General features: G+C 39.7%; 1 protein-coding gene across 9 annotated transcripts in view; it reads left to right on the top strand.

The window, feature by feature from the left end:
- LOC139164386 (pancreatic alpha-amylase-like) overlaps nt 1-14,114 on the top strand; it is a 36,459-nt gene that overhangs the window by 2,183 nt on the left and 20,162 nt on the right. For all 9 annotated transcript variants that reach the window (XM_070746440.1, XM_070746436.1, XM_070746437.1 and 6 more), the window contains exons 2-4: nt 5,455-5,679; nt 7,799-7,945; nt 13,185-13,382. In XM_070746440.1, the coding sequence (XP_070602541.1) occupies nt 5,455-5,679; nt 7,799-7,945; nt 13,185-13,382 (570 nt within the window). The remainder of the gene's footprint in view (nt 1-5,454; nt 5,680-7,798; nt 7,946-13,184; nt 13,383-14,114) is intronic.

The raw sequence follows: 14,114 nt of genomic DNA, 5'->3' as shown, positions 1-14,114 counted from the left end.
GGAAAGTATAAAACACAACTTAATCTTGCAGGGAAAACAATTCTGAACTGAGTTGATTTAGATTTACAGCGGATAAAGGCTTGTAGACTCCTGTTCTGCCACTGTTTGACTGGATTTACTGCAGTTCCAAAGCTTGATTTCCTCACTGAAAATGGGTCTGTGTCACATTTATTCCTTCCAAGTAGCTTTGCTTCCAGTTATGATCATAAAATACAGGGATAGCAGATGGTAGCTATCTGACAACTTGGACAATATAAACTAGAGTACTCTGTAGTGTAACATATTCTTAAGGAAAAGATCAGTTCAACTTTGCCAATCAAACTCCTTTACTTTTCTGGGGGGGTTTTCTGAAGCAATAGTAGTATGGATTTCTTTAAAGTGCCAGCAGGAAACTGTTTAGTGCATCATACAACTGTGAGGTAAAGAAGTACAGAAAATATTTTTTGCAAGTATCACTGGCTAAGAACCATTTACAAAAGCCAATCCTCTGTAAAGTTCTTCTAAATCCAAACTATATGAATGATTTTTAAATGACTATCTGCCAATCTCAAGGCAATATTTTTAATCTTCTGTCTTCTATAAATACTGAAGATTAATGGATGAGCCCCGGTTTATGGAAAGACATCACATGTACAAATTGTCTGTTTCAACTTTTAAACTAACATGTAAACTTAGGTGCTTACAATGCAGTTTAGTGCTTTTGGGCTCCTTAAGTGGTATGATTTAGCAGAATTTGGTGAAAAACTAAGCCACTTCCTTTGATTTTGTTTTTTACTTTAAAAAAATAAAATAAAAATGTGTATAGTGAGCTTTGGTGGTTCCGAGTTTGAAGGATTAAAGAACATTTGCTGATGACTAGGATTAGCATCTGTGTTACATAACATAGCTTTTCTTCCAATCTGACTGGCTGTGAAGCTATGGGGATAGGTGATGTAATGCATGTGTAGGTTTCTCTTAATGACTTGCTTAGGGAAAAATGTAAGTTGAAGTTGTTATACAAGCAGTTCTCTGCTTACAACGGTTCGTTTAGTGACCATTCAGAGTTAACAGTCGCACTGAAAAAAAAGTGACTTGCATGTAGCCCTTGCACTTACAACTATCACAGCATTTCCATGGTCACATGATTGAAATTTGGGCGCTTGGCAACTAGCATTTATTTTTGAATGTTGCAGCAAAAAAAATATATTGTAAAATCAGTTGCAATTCACTTAACAACAGTCTGGCTTAGCAATGGCAATTCTAGATCCAATTGTAAATTGAGGACTACCTGCATTATTCCCTTAAAATCCCAAGGATGAGGCCTGTTTCCTTGAACAATTTTTCCAAAAGAAATAACTAGAATAAAGGGACAACAACAGCGTCAGGAATAAAGCTTGGGTTTCTTGTGTGTATTGCACTTGAGCTGGCAAATTCCGTTACAGGATCCAAGTCCACCTACCACTTTCTTGGCAATAGGTATTTATTAGGTTATAGAGAATCTGGTTTTACCAAGTCAGCAATACATATTCTAAGAGAGGTTCATAGAAGATGTTGCACCATTTCTTAAGCAATATGTCTATTCACATACATTCCAGTTCATAAACAAGTCTAACCCATTCTAAATCCTTACCTAGAGTATGGCCTTTCACACTCTGGCCCATATTCCAGTTCTGGAAACAAGAAGCCAATGTTGATGGAATTCAAAATCATTGCTGTCCCAATTTACATTCTCATAAACCTTGCAGCAGGGGCCCAACTGGAGGCTATTTATTTATTTGCAGGACCTATATGACCCATATCATAGGGTCATAACCCATAAGAGGCTCATAACAAACCCTAAAAAACCCCAACAGAAATACCCTCCTCCATGTACCAGTCCAAGTAGCTTCCCAAACCTACAATAGAAAAGCAGCAAATTGGATCTATTAAACAGTGAATTAGCTTTGATACAAAGATGCAGCCCAGATTATTTTTACCTACTATTAGCCCATGGAGAAAGACAATGAAATGCTAGCTCTATCTTTATTGCAAGGTTACATTAACATAATCTTGCAAGTCAGAAAATCCTTCCCAAACTTTTTATTCTGTGAGTTAATGGTTCATTTTCCTTTCAAATATCATTTTTTTCCTGTTATCTAGAGTGCCTCTCTTGATGCTTAAGTTGAATTTCATGCTTTCCATTGGGACCTCATAGAAACAACTAAGTGGCCATTAATTTTAACTAAAAATAATTTATACAATGCCTTTCCCCCCACCCTCTTCAAGCCTCTTTTTAGCATTGTCCTCTTACAGAGTGTGGCCCTTCCTATAAAAAGGATTACTTACATCAGTAGTGGCTTCTAAAACCCATTGCTACTGGTACTCTTGCGCAATACTTCTGCACATATGCAGAAGCACCCCGGGTGGGTGGAGCCTCTCAATGCAGCCGCTACTGGTTCATAGAACCAGGCCAAATCGGTAGTAACCCACCGCTGACTGACATTCTTGATATCTACCTACCTACCTATCCATCTATCCATCCATCTATCTGCATTTATATGCCGCCCATCTCCTCGTGGAGTCAATCTACAATTGAGGGTGTTGCTTAAGAGAGAATTTTTAAAAAAAATCAAATTCCAGAAACATCCTCTATCAAATAGCATATTTTTTGTTGGGCATTGATTAGAAGAGCAAAGGATGTGTTTTTAAAAGTCAGGGGAAACAGGATTCTAGAATCTTGGATAAAATCATCTAAGAATAGAAAATAGTAGAGTCAATCACTACTGTATATTGAGGTTAATAAAACTGCCAAGGGAGAAGGACTAAACAAGGTTGTGTTCTCTTGGGAACCTTCTGTTGACACCACAGCTTGAGCTAGCTTCTTAGGTGCATAATTAAATTTAATGAGTTGCCACGGGAAACCTTGTTGAATCATTTGCCCATAGATATGTTTATCATGGGAGGCTTCTCAGATATAAAGATAATTAGATAGTTTTTACATTACTTGGAGTTGGCAAGTTCCAACTCCCAGAGTTTTCTAGAGTCCCTCAAAAGTGTAAGTTGTCCATCTTATGGAACTTTGCAGAGGTGATGCTTAGTGAGTTTGAATACACGGTTCTGTGAAGATTGTGTTCCTATTTAGCTGAAATGAGGTCTCTGGAAACCTGGCTCTTTTTTTGGAATGGTGGAAAAGTAAATACAGTTTCTAGTTGCGTTATTCACACTTTTTGCAGAGCTTCCTGAGTGATCTCAGTTACTTGTTTTTCAGAAAAAGCCCATCAGCAATGAAATATATACCAAAAAAATAAAAAAGAATATTTTGTGCATGCCCTGTTGAAATGTAAGATAAAGGAATATTGAGAAGCTTTGGGAGGCAGGGAATGTGTTTGAGAGTACTCTACTACCTTTCTCAGCCTGAAAATGTTCAACTAGGCTTCATATCAGCAGCAGAGACAATATGAATAATGTTCACATGAGGTTCAATATAATGAGGTTACCAAGTTGGTAATGAAATGTCTGCAAGCAAGCAGTCAAGTTCAGAGAGCACCAAGGACTCCACAGTTCAACCCCCGAGCTCCAAATATTCTCTTCTGTTATCACAGCAGAGAGCAACATAGAAAGACAGCAGATGTTACTCCTATTTTTGAAGTACGTCAATCATGAACAAATGTAATCGTTGCTATCTGCCTGTCCAAATGGATCTGACCCCTCTTGTTTTTTCTTTGCTCTGCTATGCAAGTATCCTTTTTCTTTCTTTCACCCATTTCCATTTTTATCATCTTTCTCTTTTAAACTCTTTATTTCCATCCACTCTGGAGATAATTACACTCTTGGCAGCTCCCTCACTCCATTAGTCCATCCTCTTGATGGTTTCTGCAGCCAGCTTGAATTGCAATCTGCAGCAATAAAAGATGTAGCATCTACTTTGTTCCAGGGCCTTCCTTCAGCACCTGTTCCAGGGTCTTCCTTCAGCAGTGTAATTTTCAGTGTCAGCTCTTCCAGTTTTCTGGGAACAACTACAACAAAAAAACCTCCTCCCTTGGCTCCTTTTGGAAATTATTCTCTAACTTTTCCAACCATTCACACGGTATCCTTATCAGAAGTTGCATTTAAAGATTTCTTTACATTCTCTTCCACATAGCAGAGGCAAGTGAAATCTTTTGCTCTTTTAATAAATTAGGAAGGATCCTAAATTTCGTTACTTGTTTCAGAATCACACTTGTTTTCTTGTCTTTGTTGCCTGCTGTTTTAACAGCTATCTGTTAGCTATGTATTTAAATGTTCTCCACTACAGATGCTTTTTTTTCAAAGTTATTGAATATCTTAGGTATTTTTTAAAAAAAAAACTAGTTGAATTTATTAAGGTGTTGAAGTGCTCCATTTAGTTACATTAGAGCAGATTTTGAGGATTTATTGTACATATTATTTATTTTCCATTCATGTTTTCAAAGAAGGTTTGTGCAAATGACTGCTTTGGATTTCAAATATTGCTAAATGTTTAATTTTTAGGAGTTTATTCATATACAGTACTTATTGCTGTTATTTAAAGCTATCCTACAACTGCATCATCAGACATAACATATTTATTTTAAATCAAATCACTAGGTGCAATGAGTGTAGGAAAAGAATTGGCAAAGCTTGGGAGGGGTGGAGTTAAAAGAGAGATCAGCCTAGAATCCCTATGTATTAAGTGAACTAAGTCCAACCTTCCTTAAATCCATTCAACCTTATTAACTCCAAGCAGATACTATTAGTTGAGAAGTTCCATGTGCACAGACATGAGTGGCAATAAATCAGTTTAATTGGACCTTCATGTGTGAACCAAATTGTTTGCACCTGACAATGACAATCTGCTTGCTCCCTTCAAACTATGCTGGATTATTCCACCTGTATTTCCCAAACACCCTGATTGGTTTTCTTGTTAATTGGTCATTCACTGGTCTGGTTTCTTATTTATTCATATGCTGGATCTAGATCAATATGCTTGTTAATTGCTACTATGATAGAAAACCAGGTTTTAATAAAGTCACATATGGGGTGGGTTTTGCCATGACCAATGATTTTTCTCCTTCCCAATTGAACTGGTGTTGTTTATTATCAATGTGGCTCAAGATCAAGGATTTTTGTTCATGCCTTTTAACTGCTAGTTGATGTTCACAAACTCTTGTTTTTAATTGCCTTCTTTATACTTAGACTTTGTTAAAAGCATGTAGCTGGGATCACATTGATTATGATTCCACAGGTATATATGATTGAAGAGTTGCACTAATATTCTGCATCAATCAGAATTTGAATAAATGTTAGAAATCTGACTGTCTTCCCTTTCCTGGTCAACAGGAGTACAGTACTTCTAGCAATGGATGCCTAACAAAGAACCCTCTCTTTAAATTAATCTTGACTAAGTCTATGCACCTGAATCTGATAAAATATGTTTTTATGCCTGTTTGTAGTTAAAGTGTATACTGTAATTGGTAAAGGTACTGTGTTCTCCTACAGGAAAGCAAAAGGCTACTGAGGAACATTACACTATATGCCAAAGCGAACATGAAGAATGTTATGCTGCTGTTTCTTTTGATAGCTTTTGGACTTTATTGGACCCAATACAAGTCCAATCCCAAACCTGTAAGGTCCTCCATTGTCCATCTTTTTGAATGGCGCTGGATTGACATTGCTCTTGAATGTGAAAGATACTTAGCCAAACATGGATTTGCAGGTGTTCAGGTGAGTATGTTTCTTTAGTCATGGCTAAATACCCACTGATAGATTCTAAGCATCCATATTTCCTTCTGCCTTGAAAGTTTCTAAGATACAATCCCAGTGTATCTTACAAGCAACTAATTAAAGTGGTTGCACCACTCTGAACAGATAAGCGACAAGCATCGTGCTTAATATAATAGCTCCAGTACTTCCTGAATGTAATAGCGCAGGTATGTCAAACCTGATTTCATTGAGGAATGCATCAGCATTGTATTTGACTTCAGGGGGCTGGAGTAGACATGACCACCTGGACATTTCTTGTGTTGGGGCACCTGTGATGGCCCAAGTGCTGTGCCAATAAAAACAGGAGCCTAAGTTCCATTTTTTATTGTGATGACTTCCTGCAACCCTGTGTCAGCAAAAACAGAATTTGGGAGGGCCGCAGGCAGCACTTCTGAGCTCCATTTTCCTGCCAGAGACACCAAGGGCCAATTCTTTGCTGTTTCCATGGCGGCTCTATGGGATAGAACTAAACACCACATGGGCCGAATCTGGCCTTGGACATTCCTGCAGTAGGGGAACCAGGAAATTTGACTTGCATATATAAAGGTAGTTGTGAAGAGCTCAGAATACATGATCTACAGCCATTAACAACAGTTCTAAGTGACAATGCTGCCAAATGAATTGTGGTTATGACCAGTCCTCAGAACCCTGGCCATCCTAACAACTTCTTGGTTATCTGAATGGAATCCATTTTGCTTGGCAACCAGGTCATATTAATGACTGGTTGCAGCATCCTGCAATCACATGTTTGCCATTTGTAAACTTCTTTACCAGCACCCAAGAAAGTCAGTGAGGTAGGGAAGATTACAAGTTACTAAGGTATGTCTCCCTAACCCAGGTATCTCTCTGCATTTGCACAAATCACTCACGCACTCCAGCATCACCACTGACTTGCACTCCACACTGTCTCATATTCTTCCTCACCTGTGCCACATATTATCTCCAACCATAACCATCCACCCTCCCTGATTCACATTATAGCCTCCCTGACTTTTTTCAAACCCAAAATATGCTGCAACCTCATGCACCTTCCCAAACTCACATCAAATTCTCACGCAACTCCTTACATTCACAAAGGGTTCCCAATTTGCACTGCATCTCATTCAACACAATCTTGTGCTTCCTTGGAAACACAGATCCTGATAACTGGGTTAGTTAAAGCAATCTATGTCAGCATTTCAATTAGCATCCAAGAAATAAATGAGAGTTCAAATCTTGGCCTTCTTCCAAGTTCCAATTTATTAACAGAGCCATGTTGGTTACGAACTATAGTCAAGCCAATACTAACTTTTCCTACAGTTCTCCACCCAGGTTAAGGTTCATCCCTCATGTCCACACCCACAAGTTCATCACATGGACCACTCCAGTTCTCTCAATGTCCACTACCCTCCCCTGTACCTCCGGCTGGTGCTGAACAAAGATGATATTGAATCGTGGCTAGTATATTTTTCCCTCTCGTGCAACCACTCCTCCTCAATTCCCATAGTACTATTCTATTTGAAGCAGGCCAAAGTCTCTAACTCAAAACGATTCGGCCTGACAATCTATTGTTATCCTCATTGGCATTTTATATGAAAGAGAGATGCAGGAAACAATCAGGTGTAATTGCCTGAATGTATCATCCTCTGCACTTGGACTAACTGTTTTGTGGAGTCGTGAATATTTTCCTCAAAAAGTTGGGGATTGCTCCTCAGAAGAAGGCAAGAGAATAATCTGCTTTTTTTCTCTTCTGCTGCTTCTTCTGAGTCCAGCTTCATAACATCAATGATAAAGAATGTGTAGGAAGGGGGTAGAAAGAAGAGAGGGAGACAGAAGGGGATGTTATGAAAACAGACTGACAATAGAAGTATAATAGGTGCAAAATTAGGATATAGGTTTATGATATATTGGTACTGCTTATGATATAAACTTGAAATGCTTTGTATGCCTTTCATTGACCATTGCTATTGTTACTTTCATATTTCTGATATTCTTTTTTAAAGCTATGAATTGGTTGGAACAGATAAGATTAATAAAATTGATTAATAAAGATCTAGAGTATTTGTTCCCTTACCTGCTCATTCTCTTTCTGAATATCTAGGTTTCTCCTCCAAATGAAAACCTTGTAATTATGAATCCCTGGAGACCATGGTGGGAGAGATACCAGCCAGTTAGTTACAAGTTATGTTCACGCTCTGGAAATGAAATTGAATTCAGAGATATGGTGACTAGATGCAACAATGTTGGAGTAAGTTGCCTTCACTATTTTAGGACTTAATTGACAGGAACAGAAATGAGCAGGGCTGGGCAATTAATTTTGCCATAGGGCCACATGAGAAATTGGGATAGTTTTAGAGGACCGGACTAATGCTTCGTCAGGGAGGGGGCCCGCGGTGCACCTGCACAGAGGAGGCCTCCCTGGCGGCCCCTCCCTTTGGGAGCCGGCTCTTCCTGGCCCACGGCTGTTGCTGCCCCCCTCCGTTGCCGCCGCTGCTTCTTCCTCTCCTTCCTTTGCAACTGCTACTTCCTCCACCCGCCCGCACCCCAATCGCTGCCGCTGCTGCTTCTCTCTCTTTCGGCTGCTCGCTCTGCTCTGCCAAAGCGTCTCTCTTGGGCTCCTGACGTCACCCACAGTGACCTCATCACCTAGTGCTTGCCATTGTCAATGTCCTGAGCCTCCCTCGGGCAAAGGAGCTTCGTGGCTGCCTCCAGACCACCGTTTCCAGGCTCCCGCTGCAGCCCCGGGGGAGGAGAACCTTTTTAAAAAGCGGAACATTTTTCATAGATAGCGGGCGGGCCGGTCACAGACAGCAGGCGGGCCGGATGCAGGCCACCCCATGCCCAAAATTGGACAAATATTACTTCCACTTATGGTTGCCTTTAACCTCATATCCAGAGGTTAAAGGCAACCATAAGTGGAAGTAATATTTGTCCAATTTTCTAGATCAGAAATTCTTATTAAATAACGTTGTTTCTATATAATGAAACATTCTAGTTCTTCAAATTTTCTTGGGGAAAATTTAAAGTAAAAGAATAATTTTTGTTACACATTTTTTAAATAATTGAACAATTTCCTGTAGTCTGGATGACACTGAAGTTGTTGGACGACACAGTCTAAAAAGGGCTCATCAGCCAAGTCAATTTCCAAGCTTGCTTGTCACCAAAATGTCTTCATCAATTGCACTTTTTCTATATATGTGTTTTCAACCCTCATTAGTAGTTTTATGTCAAGCATCAATTTTATCCAAATGTCATTTTGGCATACATTAGTATAATGCTAACACCAAAAATCACTTCTAAATTGCTCTGCATTGGTATTGGCACAACTGTGTATTCTGTTGAGGGAAAACAATCATGTTATATTGTCCTGAAAGAAATGAAGGTTTGAGTCATTGGCATTGGGCTCATTCTCCAGCTATGTGGATGTGTTTTCTTTCAATCCTTAAAATAAAGGGGAAATAATGTTCTGAAAATGCTGCCCTAGTCGTGGGAAAGAGAGAAGTTGACAGAGAAGAATGTGGTGGGTAAGGCATTGGGATCTTAATTGGAATAATGACTGCAGTTATGCAGTGCCTGTTAAATTACTTTGTTACATTTTGCTGGCAAAGACCATAGGAAGAGAGGCAGCTGTAGAGATCAACTTTCTGTTCAGTGAGAAATTGAGCTGAATATGTCAATATTATTTATTAAAAATAATACATATTCCCACTTCTGAAATGTGCATCAATTTAATCAATAAAACCAGAAATTAGTAACAAAACTGTTGGTTACTTTTCCCACAGTCAGTATGCCATGCATGTGAAAAACTTACCATGGGAAATCTAGTCAAAGACTATACCTGGTTTTTCATTATATTGATGGTCCCCTGACCAAGCCACAAAAGTCAGCAGCTCTGACTTTGGTGGGAGCTGGTCTGGAAAGAAAAAAATAGCCAAATTAGGCTGGACTCACCCCACCCAGGTCCTTCCGAACGGGTCTCCCAGTGTTTGCCAACCCAAAAGGAGCCCACCTTCTGATCTCTTGCAAACACCTGCTCTTTCCTGCACGAATGAGCTGAAGGTGCGAAAAGCACTTCCCCTCTACTCGTATGATATTACCGGCTATGCAAAACACCCCCCTCCCCATCCCCCGAGGCTAACAAGATGCTGCTAGCTGGGGCCACCAGCCGCTACCTGGGTGCAGAAGGAGGGTGGGAAGAGCCGGTAATAAACAGCATGCAGGTAGAGGGGAAGAGCTTTTTGCACTCCCAGCTTGTTTGCTGCAGAAAGTGAGCACTTAGAAGACCTCAGAGGGTGGGCGTCTTTTGGGTGGACGGTCAATGTCAAGCCTGATAATTCAGAGGAACCTAGTTGGGGCACGGATAGGCAAAGTTGGTCTCCTATGGCATGTGGACTTCAACTCCCAGAATTCCTGAGCTAGCATGATTGACTCAAGAATTCTGGGAATTGAAGTCCACAAGTCAAAGAAGAGCCAACTTTGCCCACCCCTGGTTTTGGGCAAGTACCGGCTAATTTTGCTACAACTTTTCCTTTTCAGACCAGCTCCAAGTAAGCGGTGCAGGCAACGTTGTAAGAGCTGCTGACATTTGTGCACCGCCTGCTTGGAGCTAGTCTGGAAAGGAGAAAAGCGTCTGGCGGGGGGACGGGGACCCCAGCCTGCTAATCCTGCCATCTCCACCCCTTCATGCCTAGCGGTGACTGTTCTCCCACTGCCGCTTCCCCAGAGACTGCAGTAAGTAGTAGAAGGCACACTGGCCAGGAATACACATCTAAGGAACCAACATTTGCTGGCATGAATGGCCATGTTGGCTGGCAGGAGGATGAGGAACAGTGGTGGCAGACTATTCACGCTGGCAAAGTTTGGTGCAGGAGGCATTCCAGGCACAAAACGGGCTGGGAGGCGCATGTGAGATGTGCATTGTGGGTGCTGGCACATGCATATGCTATCGTGGGCACAAACACACTTTTGGCACACAACCAGAAAAAGGTTTGCCATCACTGACCTAATTTTTCATAGAGAAACAAAAACAAATGAAAAAAAATCCTTTAATATGTTATTAAAAATAGCCCAGATGCCCCCAAAGAATGTTCAAGATTCTGAATTTTTTGGATTTTTTAAAATACAACAATCTGGATGAACAAGAAAAATAAATAAATTTAAGAATGTTAAGATTCTTACAGATTGAATGAATGAATTATTGAGAGATGTTGCAAGAATCGAATTATATTTAAATATAATGAGTGAAATTTACACAGGCTAATACACATTTTCTCTCATTTCTGTGAACATGAGGATGAAAAGACCTAGATTTGTATCTTGCCTTGGGCAAAGTTCATGTTCCTAGCTTCAGCAGAAAGCTCATGTTAACAATACCAGACTGTGTATTTTCTGTTTTGCTGGGTATGTAACCATTAGTGTGCTGATTGCTGATTATTAATGGCTGAAGATTGTATTAGGTCATCAGTTCTCAACCTGGGGGTCGCGACCCCTTTGGGGGGTCAAATGACCATTTCGCAGGGGTCACCTAAGACTATGGGAAAAGACAAATTTCCCAAACTTCTATTCTGGCGATTTGGAACATAATTTTACAGTCCGACCAATCAGGCATTTACAATGGGGGCTTCCCTCTGACCTTCCCGCCAATCAGCTTAAAGCTCTTCTGGGAGAATTGGCGCATTAAAGCTCTTCTGGGAGAATTGGTGCGAGACTCAGCATGCTGTGTTTCAAGGTCCCACATCTTAGTCCTGGCAGCATGGGCTGTTTCCCCACTGCTGCTGCTGCCCTCTCCTGCTCCTGCTCCTCCTTCTCTGGGGTATATGGTAAGCTTGAGGCGTAATTTAACAGTAAGAGAGGAAAGGGCCACCCAGGTCCTTTTTCGCCAGGAGCAGGTAACTCAAGTGTAGCACTGAAGAATAGGATGGGCGGGGGGAATGAAGCGCACAGAGGGAATTAAGAAACTTGAAACTCTGGGATGGTGTGGAAACTGGCGGCAGCCCTCTGGTTTTCTGCAGTGTGCTATTTTGACTTAACTTTTGTGCTTTCTAAAAATCACTTTGGGAAGTTCAGAAAGAGCAAGCCCAAACACATCACACTTTGCCAGAGGCGAATAACCCTAAATAAATTACTAATCTCCTTTACTGACGAGATTCTGAAAAGAAGGCAAATTCCTGCATACATTAGTTTCATGGAATGGTGGAGGAGAGCAATAGAATTTAGATTTATGTACTGCCTCATAGTATATTAAAAATTACTGCCGTTTTTGGGTGGTTTGCAATGTCAGCATATTGTCCCAACAATCTGGGTTCCCATGCTGACAGGAACAAGGGAAAATAACCTTGAAAATACACCCATGATTTTATTTCTTACTTTCATACGTATGGGATAATATTTACTTTCCGTGCTACCAAGTTACATTGATTGGAAGAAAAAGGCCATGAGTTTGACCAGTGATCAGGCTATTAGGTGAGCAAGTTTCATTGGAAAATACTAGTTTTGCTTTCTGGGTACCTGTATATTGTGTGTACTCAAATGACAGAAAGTAACTGAACTGCCACAACTGCAGATCCCAGTAGTTTTCCAAATGGCCATTCAGTGATTAAGTGACATCTGGTTTAGAAAGAATTTGGGTGGGATAGTAGCCTCACTGAAGAATATAGTTGCTAATAATTTGTATAAGGCGGAAAACAAAGTCTTCAAATAAGTGTGAAGTAATTCCAAAAATTAATTATATGCATATTTTAGAAAATGTATACTGCATGCAGTATCCTGATTTTACCAATTGTCAGATAAGGGCCTACTTCTATAGGTTCTATAGGTCAACTAAAGAGTTTGCTTTCCAATTGTATTGGTAAACCAGATCAGAAATTGTAGTGACAATGCATCATAATGATACAAGGTTGAAGACTTATGCTGTAGAATAAATCAAATGTTGAGTTTTAAGTTCAGTAACTGAAAGATATTATAAACCTCAACAATGCCAAGCAGACACCATGCTACACCATGCTTTAAGTCAAAATTTCATTTATTTGTAATTAGAAATAAATATTTTACAATATATAATTACATATTGTTTTTGTGATTAATCACTAAGCTTTAATTATGTTCAATTTGTAACAATGAAAATATATCCTACATATTAGTTATTTACATTATGATTCATAACAGTAGCAAAATTACAGTTATGAAGTAGCAACGAAAATAATTTTATAGTTGGCGGTTACCACAACATGAGGAACTGTATTAAGGGGTTGCGGCACTAGAAAGGTTGAGAACCACTGTTAGATGAAAGAAGATTGTGTTCTAAGTAAAATGTACCTGCTTTTCTATTTTGAACGAGATTTTTCTCATTAAGGCTTGGTCATTTTCAAATTCAAGCATTTCACTTGAGACCACATGTTTAAGTATAAGGAAAGTCTTTGTATTAAAAGAAGGAAAGAGATATGATTATGATCAATTATATATATATATTTCTCTATAATCTCTAATAGGTCCATATTTATGTGGATGCTGTATTCAACCATATGCTCAACTCTGCAGCTGGATCTGGCAACCGTGGAATCTGTAATAGCTATTTCAATGCAGAACACCATGATTTTCCTTCTGTCCCATATTCGAGATTTGATTTTAATGATCCAATATGTAAAACGCCCAGTGGGGATATTGAAAACTACAGTGATCCTATTCAGGTAGACTTTCCCGTTTTGATGTGTTCTGTGGTTGTCTAAGTTTTATTATTACAAGTGGTGGTTTGCTATAGATAAGTGCAGTTTTCCATTTTTGAAGCAAAATTGCTCTTGAATATGAAAATGCCAAACCGAGCACAGGTTTGTGAGTATTATTATGTATTTTGTATCTTTATTTGCCAGAGGGGACAAAGAGCACTCTTAAGGCAATTGTGCTTGTCAAGATGGCAAACGTTTAGGTAAATCTGTTGACTACTTCGTAGAATGCATGAAAGGCAATTTTGTGATATGTAGCAAGGACTTTGCAAAACTCCTGCACCTTTTGAGACATGTGGATATTGAATGAGAGAAACCAATATGGGTTTGGACTTTTTTTAAAAAAATCAGGAGGATTTTTTATTGTTGGATATCATCTGATATAACCAGTTTTGTGAATGTGTTTGAACTCCTTGTTATGATCAGTGTGTGAATAGTGCACAGGTGTCAAACTTGCCACGTCACATTGCCGCCACATGACATGGCGGCATTTCAATGTTGGTTCACAGAACTGGGGTGGACATGGCTTGTGCATGACTCATTCAGCCCTCGGGCTGCCAGTTTAACTCCCCTAGTCTAGCATCAGGCTAGAAACCAGGAAAGTGTGAGTTCAAATGCCACCTTTTCCATGAATGATCTTGGGCAAATCACCCCACACCATTTCACAAAGTTGCTGTTATGGGAAAATAAGAGGAAGAA

Source organism: Erythrolamprus reginae, chromosome 3 (assembly GCF_031021105.1).
Source record: "Erythrolamprus reginae isolate rEryReg1 chromosome 3, rEryReg1.hap1, whole genome shotgun sequence".
NCBI lineage: Eukaryota > Metazoa > Chordata > Lepidosauria > Squamata > Dipsadidae > Erythrolamprus > Erythrolamprus reginae.
Note: the sequence above shows the minus strand (reverse complement) of the source record. Positions and strands in the feature narration are given on the sequence as shown.